The 18,940-nt window shown below is 51.5% G+C and overlaps 2 protein-coding genes across 6 annotated transcripts; one reads left to right on the top strand and one right to left on the bottom strand.

Moving 5' to 3' along the window:
• Positions 1–18: 18 nt before the first annotated feature.
• Positions 19–6,239, top strand: CIB1 (calcium and integrin binding 1). Of its 5 annotated transcripts, none has more exons than XM_064267147.1 (7): positions 19–147; positions 277–311; positions 1,775–1,883; positions 4,571–4,721; positions 4,859–4,977; positions 5,057–5,145; positions 5,649–6,239. In XM_064267147.1, exons 1-7 carry the CDS (start codon positions 97–99, stop codon positions 5,701–5,703), a joined length of 609 nt encoding a protein of 202 aa, XP_064123217.1. In that variant the 5' UTR covers positions 19–96; the 3' UTR covers positions 5,704–6,239. The 5 variants fall into 5 exon arrangements, with proteins under 5 accessions (XP_064123217.1, XP_064123218.1, XP_064123214.1 ...); XM_064267148.1 differs by lacking the exon at positions 5,649–6,239 and adding an exon at positions 5,417–5,642; XM_064267144.1 differs by lacking the exons at positions 19–147; positions 277–311 and adding an exon at positions 342–964 and having other exon boundaries at positions 5,649–5,742; positions 5,824–6,239.
• Positions 6,240–7,362: 1,123 nt separating this feature from the next.
• On the bottom strand, positions 7,363–18,544 carry SEMA4B (semaphorin 4B). The gene is made up of 13 exons (XM_023553019.2): positions 18,309–18,544; positions 18,075–18,137; positions 16,509–16,607; positions 15,704–15,815; positions 15,313–15,426; positions 15,012–15,163; positions 13,760–13,941; positions 13,426–13,576; positions 11,927–12,137; positions 11,711–11,826; positions 11,264–11,430; positions 9,071–9,144; positions 7,363–8,816 (listed from the first exon to the last, which is right to left on the bottom strand). The coding sequence occupies exons 1-13, from the start codon at positions 18,516–18,518 to the stop codon at positions 8,074–8,076; spliced, it is 2,394 nt and encodes a 797-aa protein (XP_023408787.2). The 5' UTR covers positions 18,519–18,544; the 3' UTR covers positions 7,363–8,073.
• Between the last annotated feature and the right edge of the window lie 396 nt (positions 18,545–18,940).

Here is an 18,940-nt window from a genome sequence, read left to right as displayed (position 1 = left end):
CTGCGGGGACGGGGCGGTGACGCGACCAGAGGGCGGAAGTGAGAAAGTTGTCGGAGTCCGGAGCCGAGTTGGCGGAGCAGTGCGCGCGACGCGGCGATGGGGGGCTCGGGCAGTCGCCTGTCTAAGGAGCTGCTGGCCGAGTACCAGGTGCACGGGACGCCGGTCCCCTGGGAGCTCGCGCGTGGCCTAGTCCCGGGAGCGGGGCTCAGAGCGGGCGGCAGGGCGAGTGAGGCCTCGGGGCGGCCGGCTGACCCATTCTCTGGCTTTGCCTTCCAGGACTTGACGTTCCTGACCAAGCAGGAGATCCTCCTGTAAGTGCTCTCTGGAACCCCCGCCTCCGACTTCGGGGCCCTCTAGGGACAGTTTCGGGTGGTGCTGTTTTACGGATACGCTAAGCCCCCCGAGGGAGGGGCAGGGGCTTGCCTGAGTTAGGCAGCGGAGCCGGAACTGGACTCCGAGCCCCGGCCCAGAATGCGCCCTGCTTCCGGGACATTCCACTGGGGCCCCCCGCTTTGCACCGCGAAGCCGCCTCACAGTCCCCAGGAAAAGTTGGGCGTTCTTTGACCCTGCTTCTACACAGGACTCCCGAACTTCCTGCCCCAGGCCGGCAGGGGCTGCTGTGGCTCTTGGCTGACTGTCCTCTGGCAAAACCAGAGATGCCTGACTCCTTCCCCCAGCTTTACGTGAATAAGATAGTAACCGTTAACGCTTACCATGCGCCAGGAACTGTGCTAAATGGTTGCCTACATATCCTATTTCCATGCTCACGAGAGAGGAACCGGGACAATGAAACAGGTTCAGAGAGATTTGGTGACTTGCTTAAGACTACACTCACAGTTAAAGGATTTGACCACAGGCTGGAACCCCGTTTTCTAGCCTTGTGGCAGCTTCAGCGTGGGCTAGGGCACTTGAGTGAGGAGATTCCTGGACTTCCCTTGACAAAGATAATCCCAGTGAGAAGCAGGTGAGTGGTGAGGAACAGATGGTTCAGGGAAGCTGATAAAGAGAGGGAGGCTTTGAGGAACCAGAGATCCTTGGGGCGAGAATGAGATTTCGATTCTGTTCATATTCCCCTGTTCTTCAGGGCTAACATCTGGCTCTTTCCCCCAACTTCATCCCTCTGAGATCTCCAGAACCATTGCCCGTCACAGTCCTGGCTCACAGCAGGCCCTCCATAAATACTCGTCGTGAGAATGGATTTCCAGCCTGTACATCTTGTGATATATCTCCTTTCTGCTTATGTTGCGTGATGACTTTCCTAAGTCTTATGTGCAGAGCCCTGGTGGTGCAGTGGTTAAACTCTCGACCGCTAACCAAAAGGTCCAAAGTTCGAACTTACCGACGCCTCCCGGAGAAAGATGTGGCAGTCTGCTTCCGTAAAGATTTACAGCCTTGGAAACCCTATGGGACTATTCTACTCTGTCCTACAGGGTTGCTATAAGTTGGAATCCATTTGAGGGCAGTGGGATTTTTTTAATTCCTTGCATTGCTACCCATTATACGCCAGGTGAGCCTCTGTGGCTCTGCCACATACATACAAAAAAACAAAACAAAAACAAAAAAATCTTTATGGAAGCAGATTGCCGTATTTTTCTCCTGCAGAGTGGCTAGTAGGTTCGAAACCACTCCCCGCCCCCCCGGCCCCATCTTTCAGTTACTAGCCAAACACTCTAACCACTGTACCACCGGGGCTCCTACACGAGGAATGGGAACATAATATACCCAGGAAGGCTGTAATTGGTTGAGTGAGACAACAAGTTCCCCTTTTTGGCAGAGCCCACAAGCGGTTTTGTGAGCTGCTTCCTCAGGGTCATCGGAGCATGGAGGAGTCACTGCAGGCACGAGTGTCCTTCCAGCAGATCCTAAGCCTTCCAGAGCTCAAGGTACCAGTCCCCTACGCCCTGCACACACATTCCCTCTGCTAGACTCCCTCTCATCTACCACTGCCTTTCAGATCATGAGGTTACTGGTCCGTTCTCTGCTTAGCCTAATTTCCTGGGGTGAAGGGCTTTACCAGATCACCCAGTGGAATTATCTAGAAAAGGGTTTCTCACACGAGGTTCTAGGACATATTCTCAGAGGTTCAAAGAATTTTTGTCCTTTAAGAGGAATCAAGTTCTCTTATTAAAGTTTGAGAGTCCCTGTTCCCGAGAGTGATTGCCATTCTATAGGACTGCTGTGACAATTACTGTGCAAAGGGCCTGGCCCAGTGCCTCTAACAGCCTCTAACAGAGTAGGTGTTTAATTAAATGTTTGTGTTTTAAAATAACCAGCTGTTGCAGACTGAATTTTATCTCCCAAAAATGTGTTGTGAATCCTAACCTCTATGCCTGTGGTTATAATCCCATTTGGGAATGGATTGTCTTTATGTTAATGAGACAGGATAAGTATAGGGTGTGTTTTAAGCCAGTCTCTTTTGAGATATAAAAGAGATTAAATAAGCAACAGTAGCAGAGATGAGGGAAGAGAGATGTCAAGCCCCATGAAGCTTGCCCAAGAGCAGAAGCTCAAAGCAAACACATGGACCTTCCTCTAGAGCCAACAGATAAAGACTTCCCCTAGAGGTGGTACCCTAAATTTGGACTTCTAGCTTCCTAAATTGTGAGAAAATAAATGTTTGTTAAAGCCATTCACTTGGGATATTTCTGTATTAGCAGCACTAGATAACTAAGACAGAATTTGGTACCGAGAAGTGGGAGTGCTGCTGTAACAAATACCTACAATATGGAAATGGTTTGGGAATTGGGTAATGGGTGGAGGCTGGAAGAGTTTTAAGGCACCTAATAGTAGTAAAAGCCTAGATTGCCTTGAAGAGACTGTTGGTAGAATTATAGATGACAAAGGCAATTCTGGGGAGAGCTCCGAAAGAAAATGAAGAGAGCTATAGGGAAAGTATCATCTTAGGGAATATATATGGCACCAGCAACAGAATGTTGCTAGAAATGTGGATGTTAAATGTGCTTCTGGTGAGGCTTTGAAAGAAAAAGATGAATATGTGACTGGACGACGGAGGAAAGGCTATGTATTTTATGCAGTGGCAAAGAACTTGTGAAAATTATGTTCATATGTTTGGTGGAAGGTAGAACTTATAAGTGATAAACTTAGATATCTGGCTGAGGAGATTTCTAACCAAGATCTTAAATGGGCCTCATGGTTTCTCCTTGCCCTTTATAGTAAAATACAAGAGGAAAGAGGACTTAAAAATGATAACAAAACTTAAAAGATTTAGGAAGTTCTTTTGTACAAACTAAGGACATATGTCCTAGAATTTTCACCAAGGATGTGGCTACACAATCTTCTGTTAAAGAGGTTAAGCCCATGACTGATGGATCTCACCAGCTACCACAGCAGAAGACCCATCAGCTTAGACTGAATGGGACAGAGAGCAAAAGAGAAGAATGCTGTCTGCCTCTTGGGATTCTACAGGCAGGAAACAGGCCAAAGGAGCTACATCTGTTGTCCTCCAAGAAAAGGACCATCCCTGGAGCAGTTCAGAGATCAGCAGGACTGTTGGAAAGAGCATGAGAAACACAGCCTTCTCAGTTTCAAAGGGTGGGGGCCACGGTCTCATAGATCTCAAAGGGCGGTGCCACAGCTTCCTAGGATTCAAAGAATCAGATCTTCGCCAACTTGGTTCCAGAGTATGGGGCTGCTGTTAAGGTGTGCCAGGGGACACGGGGCCACTGCCCAAAGCTGAGGGGGTGGGGCTCCCATGGCCAAGAGACAGAAGAACAGGGACTGCAGGGACCAAGTGGGTGGGGCTGCCACTCTGATGGGCTAGGAGGATGGGACAGCCCAAAGCCAAGGTAGCGGAGTTGCTGTCCCGGTGGCCTGGAAGGTAGAGCTGAAGGCCAGGGCTGAGGAGCCTCCACCCAGAATCTAGAGGGTGTGGCCAAACCAAGAACCTAGAGGGCAGGGCCATTGCCTAAGTGGTCTCAGAGAAGGGAGGATTATTTTCAAGCCTCGAGAGCTAATGTACATTGTTCTGCTGGATTTAGACTTGCTTAAACAAACAAACAAAAAAACCCATTGCCACTGAGTTAATTCTCATTGCAACCCTATAGGATAGAGTAGAGCTGCCCCCATAGGGTTTCCAAGGCTGTAATTCTTTGTGGAAGCAGACTGCCACATCTTTCTCCCTTGGAGTAGCTGGTGGGTTCAAACTGCTGGCCATTTCATCAGTAGCTGAGCGCTTTAACCACTGTGCCACTAGAGCTCCTCAACCACTTGTGGTATTTCTGCTATAGCAGCACTAGATGACTAAGACACCAGCCCATCTTGTTCTCTTTGCTTAGGATGCTTTCCTCTTCTCTCTCTGCACTCACTGAAGTTGTATATGACCAGTCTTTGGGTTAAACACTGATTCCCAGGCAGTCCTTTCCTTTCCCCAGCTGGGTCAGCTGGCCCTCCTGTGTTCCCACAGCTTTCCATGTGCTGGTCATCCTCCCTTTAAGCCTGAGCCATGTGGGGCGGAGCCTATGGCCTGCTCCCCAGGTTCCCAGTAGGGTGTGATGAGCTGCCCTGGGCTGCATCCTGGGCTGCAGTGTTCATGGGAGGCTTTCCTGCCTAGGCCAACCCCTTCAAAGAGCGGATCTGTGGGGTCTTCTCCACGTCCCCAACCAGAGACAGCCTGAGTTTTGAGGACTTCCTGGATCTCCTCAGTGTGTTCAGTGACACAGCAACCCCAGACATCAAGTCCCACTATGCCTTCCGCATCTTTGGTAAGGACCAGAGCCTGGTGAATGCTTCCCCTGCCCACTTGGTCTTTGTTGGGGTATGGCTTAGAAAATAGGGGACATTTGAGGAGGCTTGGAGCTCATCCTGCCCCCCTTTCTGGCTTCCTGTGTCTGCTCTCCAGACTTTGATGACGATGGAACCTTGAACAGAGAGGACCTGTGCCAGCTTGTGAACTGCCTCACAGGAGAGGGCGAGGACACACGGCTCAGTGCCTCAGAGATGAAGCAGCTCATTGACAACGTGAGCACTGCTTCAGGTCAGGCTGGGAGCGGGAGAGAGGGTCAGGGCTTTGGCCTGAAGCTCTCCCTTTCCCAAATAGATCCTGGAAGAGTCCGATATTGATAGGGATGGGACCATCAATCTCTCTGAGTTCCAGCATGTCATTTCCCGTTCACCGGACTTTGTCAGGTACGATGGTCATCCGCTGCATTCTGGTTACCTATAGGTCCCATCTGCTGCACCTGGGTCTGGGACATTATCATGGGAGGTGGTTCCTGGGGAAAGAGAAAGCTCCCTGTTGCCTGAATGTCTCAGGGTAGCTTTTCTCCCAAGGGGGACTGACAGACATGGGACACAGCCCATTTCAAATAAGGATCTTAGGGGAGAGGTGGCTAAGTGTGGTTTTAGTCCCTACCCCCCTTTTCCAGCAGAAAACCCAACCTACTTTTCTCTTGTTCAGCTCCTTTAAGATTGTCCTGTGACAGGAGCTACAGCCTGTGGTCCCAGTACCCTGTCCAAGAACCTTTCCGCTGCTGAACTGTGGCTAATACTATACCTGGCGTTGTCAGGGCCGGCCAAGCTGGCCTAGCCCGGAGCTGGCACTGTGCAGTCTCGCCCCTGGGTAGGGGAGGGCCCACTGTGTCAAGGCCTCTCCCCTTCTACTACTGTCATTGCTCTGTTTTACCAATCAGTAATAAAGATTTAGATGGTTTGATCCTGTGTGTGACGCTAGAAACACTGGGATGAGGGAACACTGGATTTCTGGAGCCTTCAGTCATACTGGGAGTAAGTAGGGTCTAAAGAAGGGGCCTGGGTGGCACAAACTGTTAAGCATTCAACTACTAACTGTAAGGTCGGTGTTTTGAGTCTACCCAGAGGTACCTCAGAATAAAGGCCTAGTGATCTACTTCCAAAAAAAATCAGCCATTGAAAACACTACGGAGAGAAGAGAAAGAAGGAAACCTAAGGCTCAAAGAAGAAACAGTCTACAGGACTAACAGTTTACACAAACCACTGCCTCATCTACCCTGAGACCAGAAGAACCACATGAAGCCTGGCTACCACTACCAACCGTTCTGACTAGGGACACAATAGATGGTCCTGGGTAGAATGGGAGAAAAACGTAGCACTCAAAGTCTTTAAAAAAGGCCAGATTTACAGGACCATTTGAGACTAGAGAAACCCCCGAGACTATTGCCCTGAGATACCCTTTAAACTTGGAACTGAAACTATTCCTGGAGGTCCCCTTTCAGCTCAATAAACAGATTGGCTCATGAAAAAAACGGTATCACTTGTGAGTACTGTGCCAATTTAAAAAGAAAAAAATCATCTATGTGACACCAAATGGTCAACAGTTATCCTAAAACAAAGATGAGAAGGTTGGGGGGAAGGGGTGCAGGGAAACTAGATGAACGGAAACAGAACAACCAGAATGGAAATGAGACTGTGGACACTGTGAAAAACGTAACCAATGTCACAGAACGATACGTATAGAAATTGTTAAAAGGAGAACCTAATTTGCTGTGTAAACGTTCATCAGAAACACAATATTAAAAAGGCAAACAAAGCTCATGAAGTACACTTCTACTCTGACACTAGGGGTATGCCAATACTACAGCAATTGTTTTTTTTTTTAAGAGGCCAGCAAAACGTCAAACCGCCCCCACCCCAGCACAGGGGTGTGACTGTAAAGGGGTAGCATGAGGGATAGAACTCTCCTGTATCCTCACTGTGGAGGTAGCTACATGAATGTCTCCATGCATTAAGGTTCACAGACCTGTACTCCAAAAGAAAAAAGTCAATTTAAAATATTTTTTAAAAAGTAAAAAATTTTAAGAGTTTACCAAAAGAAAACCCACCTCTGCTGAGCTGAACTGGGGGTGAAGATTAAAGGAACTAAGGTAAACCAAATGAGTCCCCCAGGCCCCAGCCTTGCCAAGGCCACCTGACCCCATCCCACCAGAGGTTAAACTCCCCACCTTAAGAACCAGGCTCCACTGGGAGATACAGTTGGCTCAGCTTAAGCTGGCTCTGACTCAAAGTGCCTGGAGAGAGGAGGCTTGGAACCTCCCAGAACTCAGAGAACTAGACTAACCTCAAAAAGCAATACTCCTTTATAAGGAACGGCCACAATTTCCATCATTCAGATTTTATTAAAAAAAAAAAAGGTAAAGTGCATCTTATTAAAAAAAATATAAAACCCACATAAATTCAGGGCCTCTGTGTTAGGCAGTGTCAATATCCCTTAGAGTGGCGGCAGTGCCCAGGTGAGTGGGGTGAATTAGAGACTGAGGGGATCTGAAGATCGGGCTAGGGTGGATGTGGGGAAAAGGACACATGGGGTCCCTCAGGCTGGGATGGAGGAAGGCAGGCAACAGTATCTCCTTGAACTCTGAGGGAAATGGGAACATGGTATCATAAATCCGCTCCTGGACCCACACTGCCCTCTCAAGTGGCCACAGCCTGATGCAGGCCGGAAGGGTCCAGGAGATGGGTCGGAGCCCAGGGCCTGGGGTGGTGCTAGCCTAGCACTGTGGTCCCTGAGGTGGAGCGGTGACAGCGACAACAACTATACCCCTGGCTGGCTGGAATGGCCAGGAGCTCGAGAGGCCCGAGTCGGCCCCTGGCTCTCAGTGAGGAGGGGACAGCCTGTTGCAGCAGGATAAGGTGGGAGGCGGAAGAGGCAAGTCAGTGAGGGACTTCCCACTCTGTCTCCAACAACCATTGTGGACAAGTCCCTAATACCCTTGGGAGGCATGAGAGGCTGGGAAGCCTGTGAACTGGAGTGGTGGCAGGAGTGGCACTCTGTGTGTCTCTCACCCCTCTCACTCTTGTTTCACATTTTCAATTGTTTTTTTAAACAGAGGGCTCAGTTTGCCTGAGGAGCACAGTTCTGCCCACCTGGGCAGACCCCCATCTTTAGCCAGGACCTTCGGTGCCTTGGCTGTCTGGGCTGTAGGTGGCCCCGCTATTGGCTGAAGAACAGCAAGGCAGCTGGCTCCATCGTTCCCAAGGTCTGGGCACCGTGGCTGTGGCTGACGAGGAGCAGAGATCAAGCCAGCACCCTCTGGGCACTCCAGGCCCTTGAAGCCAGGTGGCCTCCTCTGAAGTTTGTTCTCACACCACGGAGTCCCGGATGTCAGAGCCCAGGCGTACTCGGGGCCGGGGGCACATGGGCGATACCTCCACAAAGCTGTCCTGGATGCTGAGTGGCCTCTTCTCTGACTCGGTGAAGACCCGGGGCCCGGAGGAGATATCCGACAGGGCCTGGTAGCCTCGGTAGTCAAGTGGAGTGCTAGGGGGGCCAACGCCGTTGAGTGGCCGGGTCTCAGGCAGCCGCCCCACAGGGCGGGTCTTGGGGTGCACGCTGGCACACTCACCCTGCTTCAGGAAGACTTTCATGCCATCCCGGTGCCGGTAGAGGAAGAACAGAGTTAGAAGAACCACGGCAAGCACAAACAGCACACACATCACCAGGAACTCGTTCCAGTAGGACTTGTCGGCACCCCAGCTGGTCTTGCCACTGGCTGGTGCACTCACACGCGATGTGTTGATAATGACAGGCACGCTGTCACCCTGGTCTGCTCCATCTGCCACCTTGCCCTCCACCACCTCTGGGCAGTAGCTGGCCACCAGCTGCTGGAAGCCATTCTCCAGGGACCAGCACTGGAACAACCCCAGCCCCTGCTGGCTGCCCACCAGCAGCAGGTCCCCAGTGGGCAGCACACGGCAGGAGGCCGAGGCATTGACAGGGGCCTCGTTGTGCAGCCAGAGCCGGGTGGCCAGGTTGGAGAGCAGCGGGCAGGCCAAGGTGTTCACCGTGTTGGGCTGGAACTGGACTTGCTCACACGGCTTCTTGCCTATAGGCAGAAGCAGCACAGGGTGAAGATGGGTGGTATTCCAGTACCATAAGTCTACCCACCTCCCTCTGAGCTGGGCTCCTGGTGCTAGGCACAGATAGCCCAGGGGACTCCAGGCAATGTCTGAGTCTCATTGCTCTGGGCCGTACTTGTAGGCCAGAGGGATGTGCAAGTGAGGAAATACATTTACACCCGTTAGTATAATTAGACTTGGCCCCCACCTGTCTCCTCCACCCTTTGATGGGGCACCTTACCTGTTGACATAATGGGCCAGGACGTGTTGCACAGGTCCTTGGCATTGGCCCCCTCAATGTCCTGGATCCACAACCTGAGGAGCACAGGGAGTCTAAGCTAGGCCAGGGAACCCCTGTGAGTCCCCATTCCCTCAGCCCTCAGTGCAGGCACAGGCACATACGCAGCCCTATACACACAGGCTGGGCAAGGAGCCCAGGACTCGGGGACCACTAGGCCCACAGCAGAGGGGAAAAGGTAGGAGGCTTCCCTGGGCACCGCCCCCACACCCTGCAGGGGATGAATCAGCATCTCCTTTGTCTACAAATTTATTGCAAACAAAAGTTACTACAACATGTTCCTTAATTACAAGAGTAGTATGTGCCCTGAGGAAAAGTCTGGAAGACACCTGGGTCTATATGTATCCATCTCTCTTTTTTAGCAATGCAGAGGCATTGATTTGTTTTAAATAAATAAATAAGAAACATAATTCTTGCCACATGTTGAAAACTCAGCCAAGCACAATGGACAAAAACACTACAAAAATCACACATAACCCTACCACCCAGAGATCACAACAGTTAACACTTTTGATGTGTCTCTCCAGGTACACACATATACTTATGTGTGGTTTTACGACATACAAAACTGGCACCAGATATATCCGTATATGAAACCAGGAACACTACAAATGGGACAGGTCCCATCCATTACAGACTAAATTGTGTCCCCCCAAAAGATATGTTGAAGCCCTAACCCCCGTACCTGTGAATGTGGCTGTCTGAGTTAACCTAGTGCTACTGTAATACAAATACCATAGGTAGGGGGCTTTAAAGAACAGAACTTGTATTTTCTCACAGTCCTAGAGGCTAAAAGTCCCTCCCAATCAGGATCTCAATCATGTCAATTTCTTCCTTGTCAGTAGCCCAGGGCATTTCTTGGTTCCCTGGCTTGTAGACAATCCTCACAGATCCTCATATGGTGTCTGTCCTCCTCTGTGTGTCTGTGTCTGTTCTGGGCTTTTTATAACTCAGAAGTGATCGGGCTTAGGATCCACCCTATACTGGTACAGCCTCATCAACGTAACAAAAGAAAACCCGTTTTGAAACCAGGTATGCCTACAGGTACGTGGGCCAGGAATTCAACACGTAGGTTTTGGGAACACAATTCAATTCCCAACAGTGACCTTGCTTGGAGATAGGGTCTTTGATGGTATTATTTAACATGAGGCCACTCTGGAGTTGAGTGAATCCTAATCCAATCTGAGTGGTGTCCTTATAAAACAAAAAAGACAGAGGAAGGACATCATGTGAAGATGCATCTACTAGTCAAGGAACACCAGGGCTACCAGACACTAGGATGAACAAGAAAGGATCCTCCCCTAGAGCCTTCGGAGGGAGCACGGTCCAGCCGCCATGTTGGTTAGGATTCCTAGCCTCCAAAACTGTGAGACAATAAATTCCTGTTCTTAGAAGCCACCCAGTTTGTGGTATTTTGTTACAGAAGTCTTAGAAAACGAATACTCCATTTTTACTTAAAATCCACATATTTTTATGTATTTTACTCAGATGTAGAAAAATTTGGGAGAATAGATAGCAAGATATCACCGTGATTCTCTCTAGGTGATGGTGTTAGAGGTAATTTTCATTTTGTTTAAGGTTACCTCTATTTTTTAAATTTTCTACGTGAACGTTTTATAATCCAAATAGGTTATTCTGAGAACAATTTCTAATGGGATCAGTGATGGGCTGTTGTATATCCCTTATTTTTTGTTACTTAAACGTGTTCATATATTAATCCACAGTCTTCAGCAAGGCGCTGCATGGCTGGGACATTTCATATTTTACCTGATCATGTCCTCACCTTACAGTTGGTGGTGCAGTGGTTAAGAGCTATGCCTGCTAACCAAAAGGCAGGCAATTTGAATCCACCAGCCGCTCTGTGGAAACTCTGTGGGGCAGTTCTACCCTGTCCTATAGGGTTGCTATGAGCCTGAGTTGAGTCAATGGCAACAGGTTTGGCTTTTTTCAAGGTAAACATAAGATTTATCACCTGAACTACAACAATTTTGAGAGTAATTTGGGGAGCTAAAGATTATGCTGAGACAATGGATGTAAATGAGGCCATGTACTGAACCTATAGAAGGCCTAGGTAATGTGCTCTGAGGCCAGTGCGTGGGGATGGACGGTGGGAAGGGGGCCTCTGGGAGCTCTCACCTGGAGGCCAGCTCAGGCTGTTGGAGGCTGATGTGCCTGCAGCTGGAGCCACTCCAAGCGCAGTAGGGGTCCCGGGCGAGGAGGCAGTCCCCGCAGCTCTGGTACAGGCTGCAGTTGGCCACAGGCACCTGGACTATGCCCGAGTATGAGGCAGCATACAGCAGCCCCTGCACAGCAGACGCAAGGGGATAAGAGGCAGCCATGGAGAGCCAGGGTGCCACCCACAGCCACAACTGGCTCAGGTGCCCACCAGAGCCACTGGTCACAGGGCCCCTCCAATGCTCCTGGGCAGCCCTGCTTTCTGAGTCCATGCTCTTAGGTACTGAGACAGAAAAACATGTGGCTCCCATGTTTTTCTGTCTGTTGGGGCAAGGGAGGAAGAGCTGGGTGGGGGCTGCTTGGCAATAATGGAGGCGCACTCCCCAGACTCTGCCTTTACCAGCTCACCCTGTTGGTGTCCAGCAGCAGGTTCTGCACGGGCTGTCCTGGGGGGAAGAGCTGGAGCTCCTCGATGATGTGCACCCTGGAGGCCACATTCACGGCCTTGTGCAGCCGGCCATCACCTGCAGCACAGACAGAACTCAGGCCCTGGGTGGAGCCATGGCCCAGGACCCACTAGCCGTGCCCCTGTTGCCCTGAGCCTGCTCTGCCGCAGGCACTCACCGGTGCCCAGGAAAAGGACATCATAGGTGTGGTGCAGGCCAACAACGCGGTGTACAGCCACACGCTGGTAGCGGGCCCGGGGCTGCAGCAGGAGCATGTGGCTGCGGACCTGCCCATCCATCAGGAAGTGGTCCTTGAGGAAGTTCAGCACCCGGTCTGGGAGCTGCAGGGACGAGTTGATCCTCCTTTCCCGGGCACTGTTGGTGATGCACTAAAGGGGAAGGTAGAGGTGTGAGGCGAGCAGTGCTTGGAGGAGGCCAGCAGATCCTACCGGGACCCCTGGCCGGGCCTTCCCAGCAGACAGCAAGGGCATTTGCCTGACCCTCGGGAGCCATGGCACATCAATTCATTTTCTAGAGAACTGACTTGCTGACCTGGAGGCCCAAGGCCCAAGTTCAGGGTGTGAGAAAACCAAGAGTGGCAGGGTTTCCTTGCTGTGCCTCCTCCCTATCCACCCCTCACCCACACATACACAGACCGCAAAACCCATAATCATACTTTCAGTTCCTTTAGCATCTTTCAGTTCCTTTAGCATCTTCCCACTGGTGCTCCCAAGAAGCCCTGGGCGACCAGTTTCCTACCAGTGCAGCAGACACTGTCCTGCCCACATCCCCATGAGGCTGTGTGCAGGTAGCTCCTCCGCCTGCCTGGGGCTTCCTGATTCTCTCTGTGAGAGCTCTGAGACTTAACACCCCAGACTGATCCTCAACCAAGGAGTCATGACAGTTGATAAAATACCCTAACGGGACAATTCTGAATGTCTCTCGGGGCCCTAGCAGGCCTGAGCGCCAGCTGCCCATAGCGGTAACCAACTGCTCATTGATATACCCTTTCTTGGCTTTCCTTCCTCTCTCTCATGTTCGTTCCTGTTCCCTTGCACTACACTTCCTGAAATCACCCCTCAGATAAAGTGCTTGCAGTCATAATATATCCTTGTCTCAAGGTCTGCTTTTGGGGGAACCCCTTAGGTTGGAAGGGAGGAAGAGAACTTTTTCCCCACAACCGGGTTAATAATTAGACACAACCCTCCCTCAAGGTCTCACAGTTGAATGGGGAAAAGGAACAAGTGAACGGATAATTCAACAGTGTCCAGCAAGCACCCCAGCGGGGACCCATCTGCCCAGCCCTGTACTGCAACATTCATGGTCACATCTGACCCAGTGAGACAAGCAGACCTGGACTTATGTTCCCATTTTAAAGATAAGGAAACAGATTCAGAGAAACCAGTGATCTGTCTGAGTCTAGGCAGACCTGGGAAACCCAAGCGGTGTAGTGGTTAAGAGCTACAGCTGCTAACCAAAAGGTTGGCCGCTCAAATCCACTAGGCACTCCTTGGAAACCCTATGGGACAGTTCTACTCTGCCCTACAGAGTCACTATGAGTTGGGGTCAACTTGACGGCAACAGGTTTTTTTTTTTCAGGCAGCCCTGGTCCCAGCCTGCTGCGGGGATCCAAGTCTCCCTAGCACCCCACCCTGGGTGCAGGGGGTAAGTACCCACCGCTCCAGGCCGGGGCGTGGGTACTGAGTGAGTCACGGTGTACCACTGCTGTGTCTCCCGGTTCACCTCCTTGTAGAGGCCGTTGAAGGCCTTCTGCACGTCCTTCATGGTGAAGACGCAGATGGCAGAGCCCTCTGTGGTCCCCCTGTGCCTGTGGAAAAAAAGGCAGGATTAACCTGGGATCCCTGGGGTCTCAGATGAGGCAGCTGGACCCCCAACCCCAGCCACCCTTTTCTCACCCCCAGCTAGGCAGCTGGACCCAACGACAGCTCCTGGGCCCCCAGCCCTAGTCACCCTTTTCCCCCCACCTCCAACTGGGTCCTGAGGGCCCTACCACTGGGACGTGAAGACCCCATAGAAGAGGGTATCGAGCCAGTCCTGGGGGCTGGGGCTCAGTGTGAAGACATCCTGCAGCACGTTGAACGGGAAGCCGTCATCGGGCCGGGAGCACAGTAGCTGGGCCTTCAAGAAGGACGTCCAGCGCTGCTGCAGGACCCGCTCACCACCCTCGTCACCCTGGGAGAAGAACAAAAAGGCTGGGCTTAGGCAAAATGTGTGTGGGGGGTGCTGGAGGTATGGTGTCCCCTCCCCAGAGGAAGCTGAGACAGACAGCAGGAATGATGGCAAACTAAAGCAGGACTGAGTCCCATTTAAAATCAAGAAATCTTCAAGGCAGCATAAATGCGCTATCACCAGGAGGCTGGTTAAATAAATGAGAGTGCATTCCCTACCGTGGAATACTAGGAAAAAAGGGCATAGGGAAGTCTGTTACAGATAGGGAGAGCTGTCCTCAGTTTACTGCTGTGCAAAAATGGCAGCTAAAGAACCCTAATAAAAGTATAGTAACTCATGTCTGTAAATAACATAAATACATGCACAGTCACATATATGCAAAAAAACAGATTAGCAAGGAATATTCTACAGCGTTAACAGTGGTCACCTTGTGGGGGTAGGATTATAACACTAATGGTTGACATTCAGATAATGCCTACTACTTTTCTATTTTTCTAAGAGCTTTACATGGATTAACTAATTTAATCCATATGACAACTCTGAGAGGTGGTGGTATACAGAGGGTGAGTGACTTGCTCAAGATCACATGACCAGCAGGGGTTAAACCCAGGTAGTCTGGCTCCAGGGTCTGTGCTGGTAATCCCGATACTAACCAGTTTACCAGGTGCCTTTGACTCGATTCCAACTCATGGCGACCCGACGTGTGTCAGGGTAGAACTGTGCTCCATAGGGTTTTAGTGGCTGATTTTCAGAAGTAGATTGCCACACCTTTCTTCCAAGGTGCCTCTAGGTGGATTCAAACCTCCAACCTTTCACTTAGTGGCTAAGCACATTAACCACCCAGGGACCCCTATCACGATGCTTCACTGCCTCTTTCTAAGTGATTTTTGTGCATGCTCTTCTGTCTTGTCACAATTTTGAAAGATGAAAACAATAATAAGAGATGTTTTAAATTAATAGAAAAAAGCCATTAGCCAAGCTGTTCCTCCCTAGAGGACAGAGAGGCCACACATCTGAGGCCCCCTGCAGGCTCCCAGGTCTTAGGCAGCCACTCTGACGGTCCACCCTCTCACCTTGCAGATGCGGGCAATGCGGGACACGATGGTGTTCTCAAAGAACTCAAACTCCTGGCCTGTTTCACTGAAGAAGAAGTAGATCTTATCGTCGTCCCCCTGCAAGCTGCCCAGGCTCTCGGGAATGTAGGCTGAGGCCACAAAGGCTGGGTCTGTGGGGCCGATTGGGAGTGTGGAGTCAGCAGGCATGGCTCCGTCTTGGGCCCTGCCAGGGGGACAGTGCCCCTCCCTCAGGACTCCCATGCTGGCCTAAGCCCACAAGCCAGGCACTGCACACTGGGTGGTGGTGGGCGGACTTCACCTTGTAGCCAGTTGAGGGAGCTCTCGGTCTTGGTGGGCCGGAGGCTCTGGCTCCGGGAGATGGCTGGGTCATTCCCCTGGAAGCTGCTGACCGTTCCAGTGTAGAGCTCACCATCTGCCAAAAGAATGTTCCCATGGGAACAGCCCCCTCGGCATGGCCCCTACTCCCCCGCTCAGGACCTAGAGTGACCCCAGAGCCGCTCATCTTGCCCAGGGTGGGCAGGAGGGGAACAGGAACTGGGAAAAGCCAATCCAGGGACCTGGGGCAGCCCTGCCGTCAGTCCTGACTTTGGTTTGGTGTGGCATGGATCCACCAACTCAGCCCTCTTGCCTGCCCACCCACCCGCCCCCACATGGAGCCTCAATGAGCCCACCCTGCCCACAACACTTACCGACCACCAGGGCTGTAGACTTGAAATTTGGGTCAAAGGGACAACGACCTTTGCCATCTTCCAAGAGGACATTCCCTGCCTTGTCCTGTGCCAGAGTAAAGTTCTCCATGTTCTGCAGGGGAGCAGACAGACAGTGAGGGGTAGGCTTGTACAGGCAAGTGGGGAGGTGTGCCAGAGAAGGCAGCCCTGTGGGCAGGTGAGATGGGAAGGACAGGCGCATGTGCCGGTGGCTAAGCCCCTCAGCCCAGCACCAGGGCGCACCCCCAGCACCACCTACAGGGACCCTATGTGGTGGGCAAAATTAGCCCTACTGCCAGGGAGGAGACAAGGCTCAGAAAGGTGATGTGAGCCAGGGGGAGCAGAGACGTAACTCAGACTCAGTACGTCTGACTCCAAAGCTGGTGCTCTAATCCACTGCCTCAGATGTCACTCTCCGCAGGGGTGTGCGTAGGATAGAAAAAATGTGTGTGTGTGTGTGTGGAGGGGGTGTACAAGGTGAGGCAGGGAATCCAGTGATAGCAGGGTGGAGACGCTAGAGGAAGTCAGAGGCATTGAGTCGTGGATCTGACAGGATCTCTGTGCCTGGTCATCACATGCCCCCTTTGTCCCTGTGACTGACCCCAGCTGGCGGGGCTGGGGGTCAGGGTGACAGGGCCTCAGGGCTCTCAGAGCCCAGTGCTGCCTACAAGCCTCCCCTTGGGCCCTTTACCAGGGGTTGAAGCTAGAAAACAGCTCCCTGGGGCAGAAGGAGGGCAGTTCCCAGGCTAGCCACAGGCTCACCCCAGGGTTGAGGAGAGGCACTTACAATATAGGTGCACACGGGGCTGAAGGCCGCTGTGCCGCAGGTGAACAGGTGGCTGCTGTTGAGTGGCAGGAGGATCTTGATGTAGTTTTGACAATCGCGCTGGGGGAACACGGAAAGGCTATCAGGGTCCAGGCCCAAATATGCCACCAGGGGGCACCACCGAGCCCTCCCAGCTAGACTCAAGGCCAGTCTTGCGGCTGGTGATTGCCTCACTGCTCCAAGGACCTGGGGGTGGGGCACTCAAGTCTGGGAACAAATGAGAATCCAGGAGCTTCTGGGCTGGCAGGGTAGACAGAGGACCACAGAACTCAGCTAGTTCTATGGTTTGCAGTGGTTCTTTGGGATGTCACGGGCACAGAACCCCACCCTTTTAGACTGTCTTGGCCCGGTCCACCCGAGAGCCCTCTTCAGAACCTCAGTGACCACTGGTCCTTCTCACCCACCTTGGGTAAGGAAGCCTCAGCCCTGAACCCTAACCCCAGACTCCGGCAGCATCTCCAGCTACGCCTGACTTCTTCCGGAGAGCTCTCCACTCTAAGGACAACTCCGCCTTTTCTTTCAGCTGCTGAGGCTGTCGGCCTTGTCTCTTTTCTCTCACCTCCCACATTAATTCCATTAGGAAATCCTGGTGGTTCCATCTTTAAAATATATTCAGAGTCTGACCATTTCTCACGCCCTTTATTGGCACTACCCTGGTCCACACCACCATCATCATGGCCCCTCAACGGTGGTGTCTCTGCCTCAGCCCCACAGAGCCTATTCTGTGTCACAGTGACCAGGGACAGGTCAGGCCATACCATGCCTCTGCTCAGCCTCCCATTTACCTTATCCTGGCTCCTTCTTCAGGTGCCCCATGGCCAACTCCCTCTGCTCCTCCTAATCTTTGCTCAAATGTCACTTTTGTTTTATGAAGTGTAACCTCATCCTTCAAATTGACTGATTTTTGTCTGTTTTTTTCCCCCTTCCCTCCAGTGCCTAAAAGTGCTGGGCACAGAGTAAGTGCTTAATAAACACTACTGAATAAAGTCAGGAGCAGTCAGGGCTCAAATCTCTGTCTTGACCCCAAGTCCAGCATAGTTTTAGCAGCCACCTGCTGTAGTCAGGACGAGGAGTCTTCCGGAAATGGTGGAGAATCCGGGCTAACTCAGACCTCCCCAGTGGTTTGGCTAAAACCAAACCAGATCACATCAGACCTGCTACATCAGGTACCATATGCAGAAGGACGTAACTCCCAAACACTGCCCATGCAGGCAGCTGATGTTTATTTAGCACTTATTACATGCAGGTACTCAGTGAATCCTCCGAATAAGTTCAGTGAGACAGGTATTATTATCCCCATTTTACAGGTAGGGACACTAAGGCTCAGAGAGGTGAATCTACTTGACCAAGGTCACAGAGGTAATAATTATAGGGCTGGAATTCAAACCTGGTCCTGGCCATTTTGGAAGCCTATGCCCTTTCCACCACACCTGGCTGTATCTGCTCCCACCTCCTGCCTTCATCCTGGGCCCAGGTCCACTGTTCCACCCCTCCCCCAGCCAGAATTACTGCCAGGTGCTGGCTCACCTGTGGGTCCTTGCCCTTGAAGCTGCACTGCTGTTTCCTCTCCGCATCTGCACGCCATAGCAGCTGGGAGATGAGAAAGGGAAAGGTGAGTGTACATGGGGGACTGGAGGGTTCACTGAGCTGCTCTGCTCTCCTCCTGTCAGCATCATCCTCGAACCCAGGTCAAGCTTCCTGCCCATCTTCCCTTCTGCCGTCCTCTGCCCAGCCTAGGCAGCCCTGGGCATCATGACTCACCTCCTGGTACTCCCCGCCTGGCAGGAAGCTGTTGCTGCTGTTAAGTGCAAAGAGGGTCTCTTGGGCACCCACGTAGAGAGTCTTGCCATCCCTGCTCAGCAGAAGGGCTGTATAGTTGGAGATGTTGTCGGCTTCAAATCTGAGGAACGGCCGCTCTTCGGAGCCTGGAGAGAGGAAGATGGACATTACCCTGGGGGGAATGCCTCCCATGAGAAGCCTCTTAGACCAACCTCTAGAATGGACCAGTTGTCTGAAGTAGGTCAGCAAGTGGTGGGTGGCAAGCAGCTGGGGGCAGGAGAACAGGTTTAAAGGGGGAGCAGCATTCCTGGTCTCTCAATCATTATGTAAGAAACAAATGCACAAAGATGTAAGTGAAAAAACATTCATTACAACACCATTCATATTAATGAAAAATTGGGAACAACCTAAGTGTCCAACCATAGAAGACTGGGTGAAAAGAAATGATACTCCGTTCAGTGGAATACTAAGCAGCTGGTAAAAATGTTGAAGGCATGGCCAAAATATGAAGCAAACCAAAACATAATGTTATAGTTTTTGAGCATGTGATAGAAGGTAAGGAAGGAAAATACATTTAACATCCTCCTTTGAGTGGCATTAGAACCAAAGAGAAG

Source organism: Loxodonta africana, chromosome 13 (assembly GCF_030014295.1).
Source record: "Loxodonta africana isolate mLoxAfr1 chromosome 13, mLoxAfr1.hap2, whole genome shotgun sequence".
NCBI lineage: Eukaryota > Metazoa > Chordata > Mammalia > Proboscidea > Elephantidae > Loxodonta > Loxodonta africana.
Note: the sequence above shows the minus strand (reverse complement) of the source record. Positions and strands in the feature narration are given on the sequence as shown.

Coding starts and splice junctions, on each gene's coding strand:
- CIB1 (XM_064267144.1), top strand. CDS start 657: ATGCCTGACTCCTTCCCCCAGCTTTACGTGAATAAGATAGTAACCGTT. Junction 4,722..4,858: donor CTATGCCTTCCGCATCTTTG/GTAAGGACCAGA, acceptor TCTGCTCTCCAG/ACTTTGATGACGATGGAACC. Junction 5,146..5,648: donor CGTTCACCGGACTTTGTCAG/GTACGATGGTCA, acceptor TTTACCAATCAG/TAATAAAGATTTAGATGGTT.
- SEMA4B (XM_023553019.2), bottom strand. CDS start 18,518: ATGGGAGGCATTCCCCCCAGGGTAATGTCCATCTTCCTCTCTCCAGGC. Junction 11,827..11,926: donor TGTCCTTTTCCTGGGCACCG/GTGAGTGCCTGC, acceptor TCTGTGCTGCAG/GTGATGGCCGGCTGCACAAG. Junction 9,145..11,263: donor CAGCCTGAGCTGGCCTCCAG/GTGAGAGCTCCC, acceptor TGTGCTCCTCAG/GTTGTGGATCCAGGACATTG.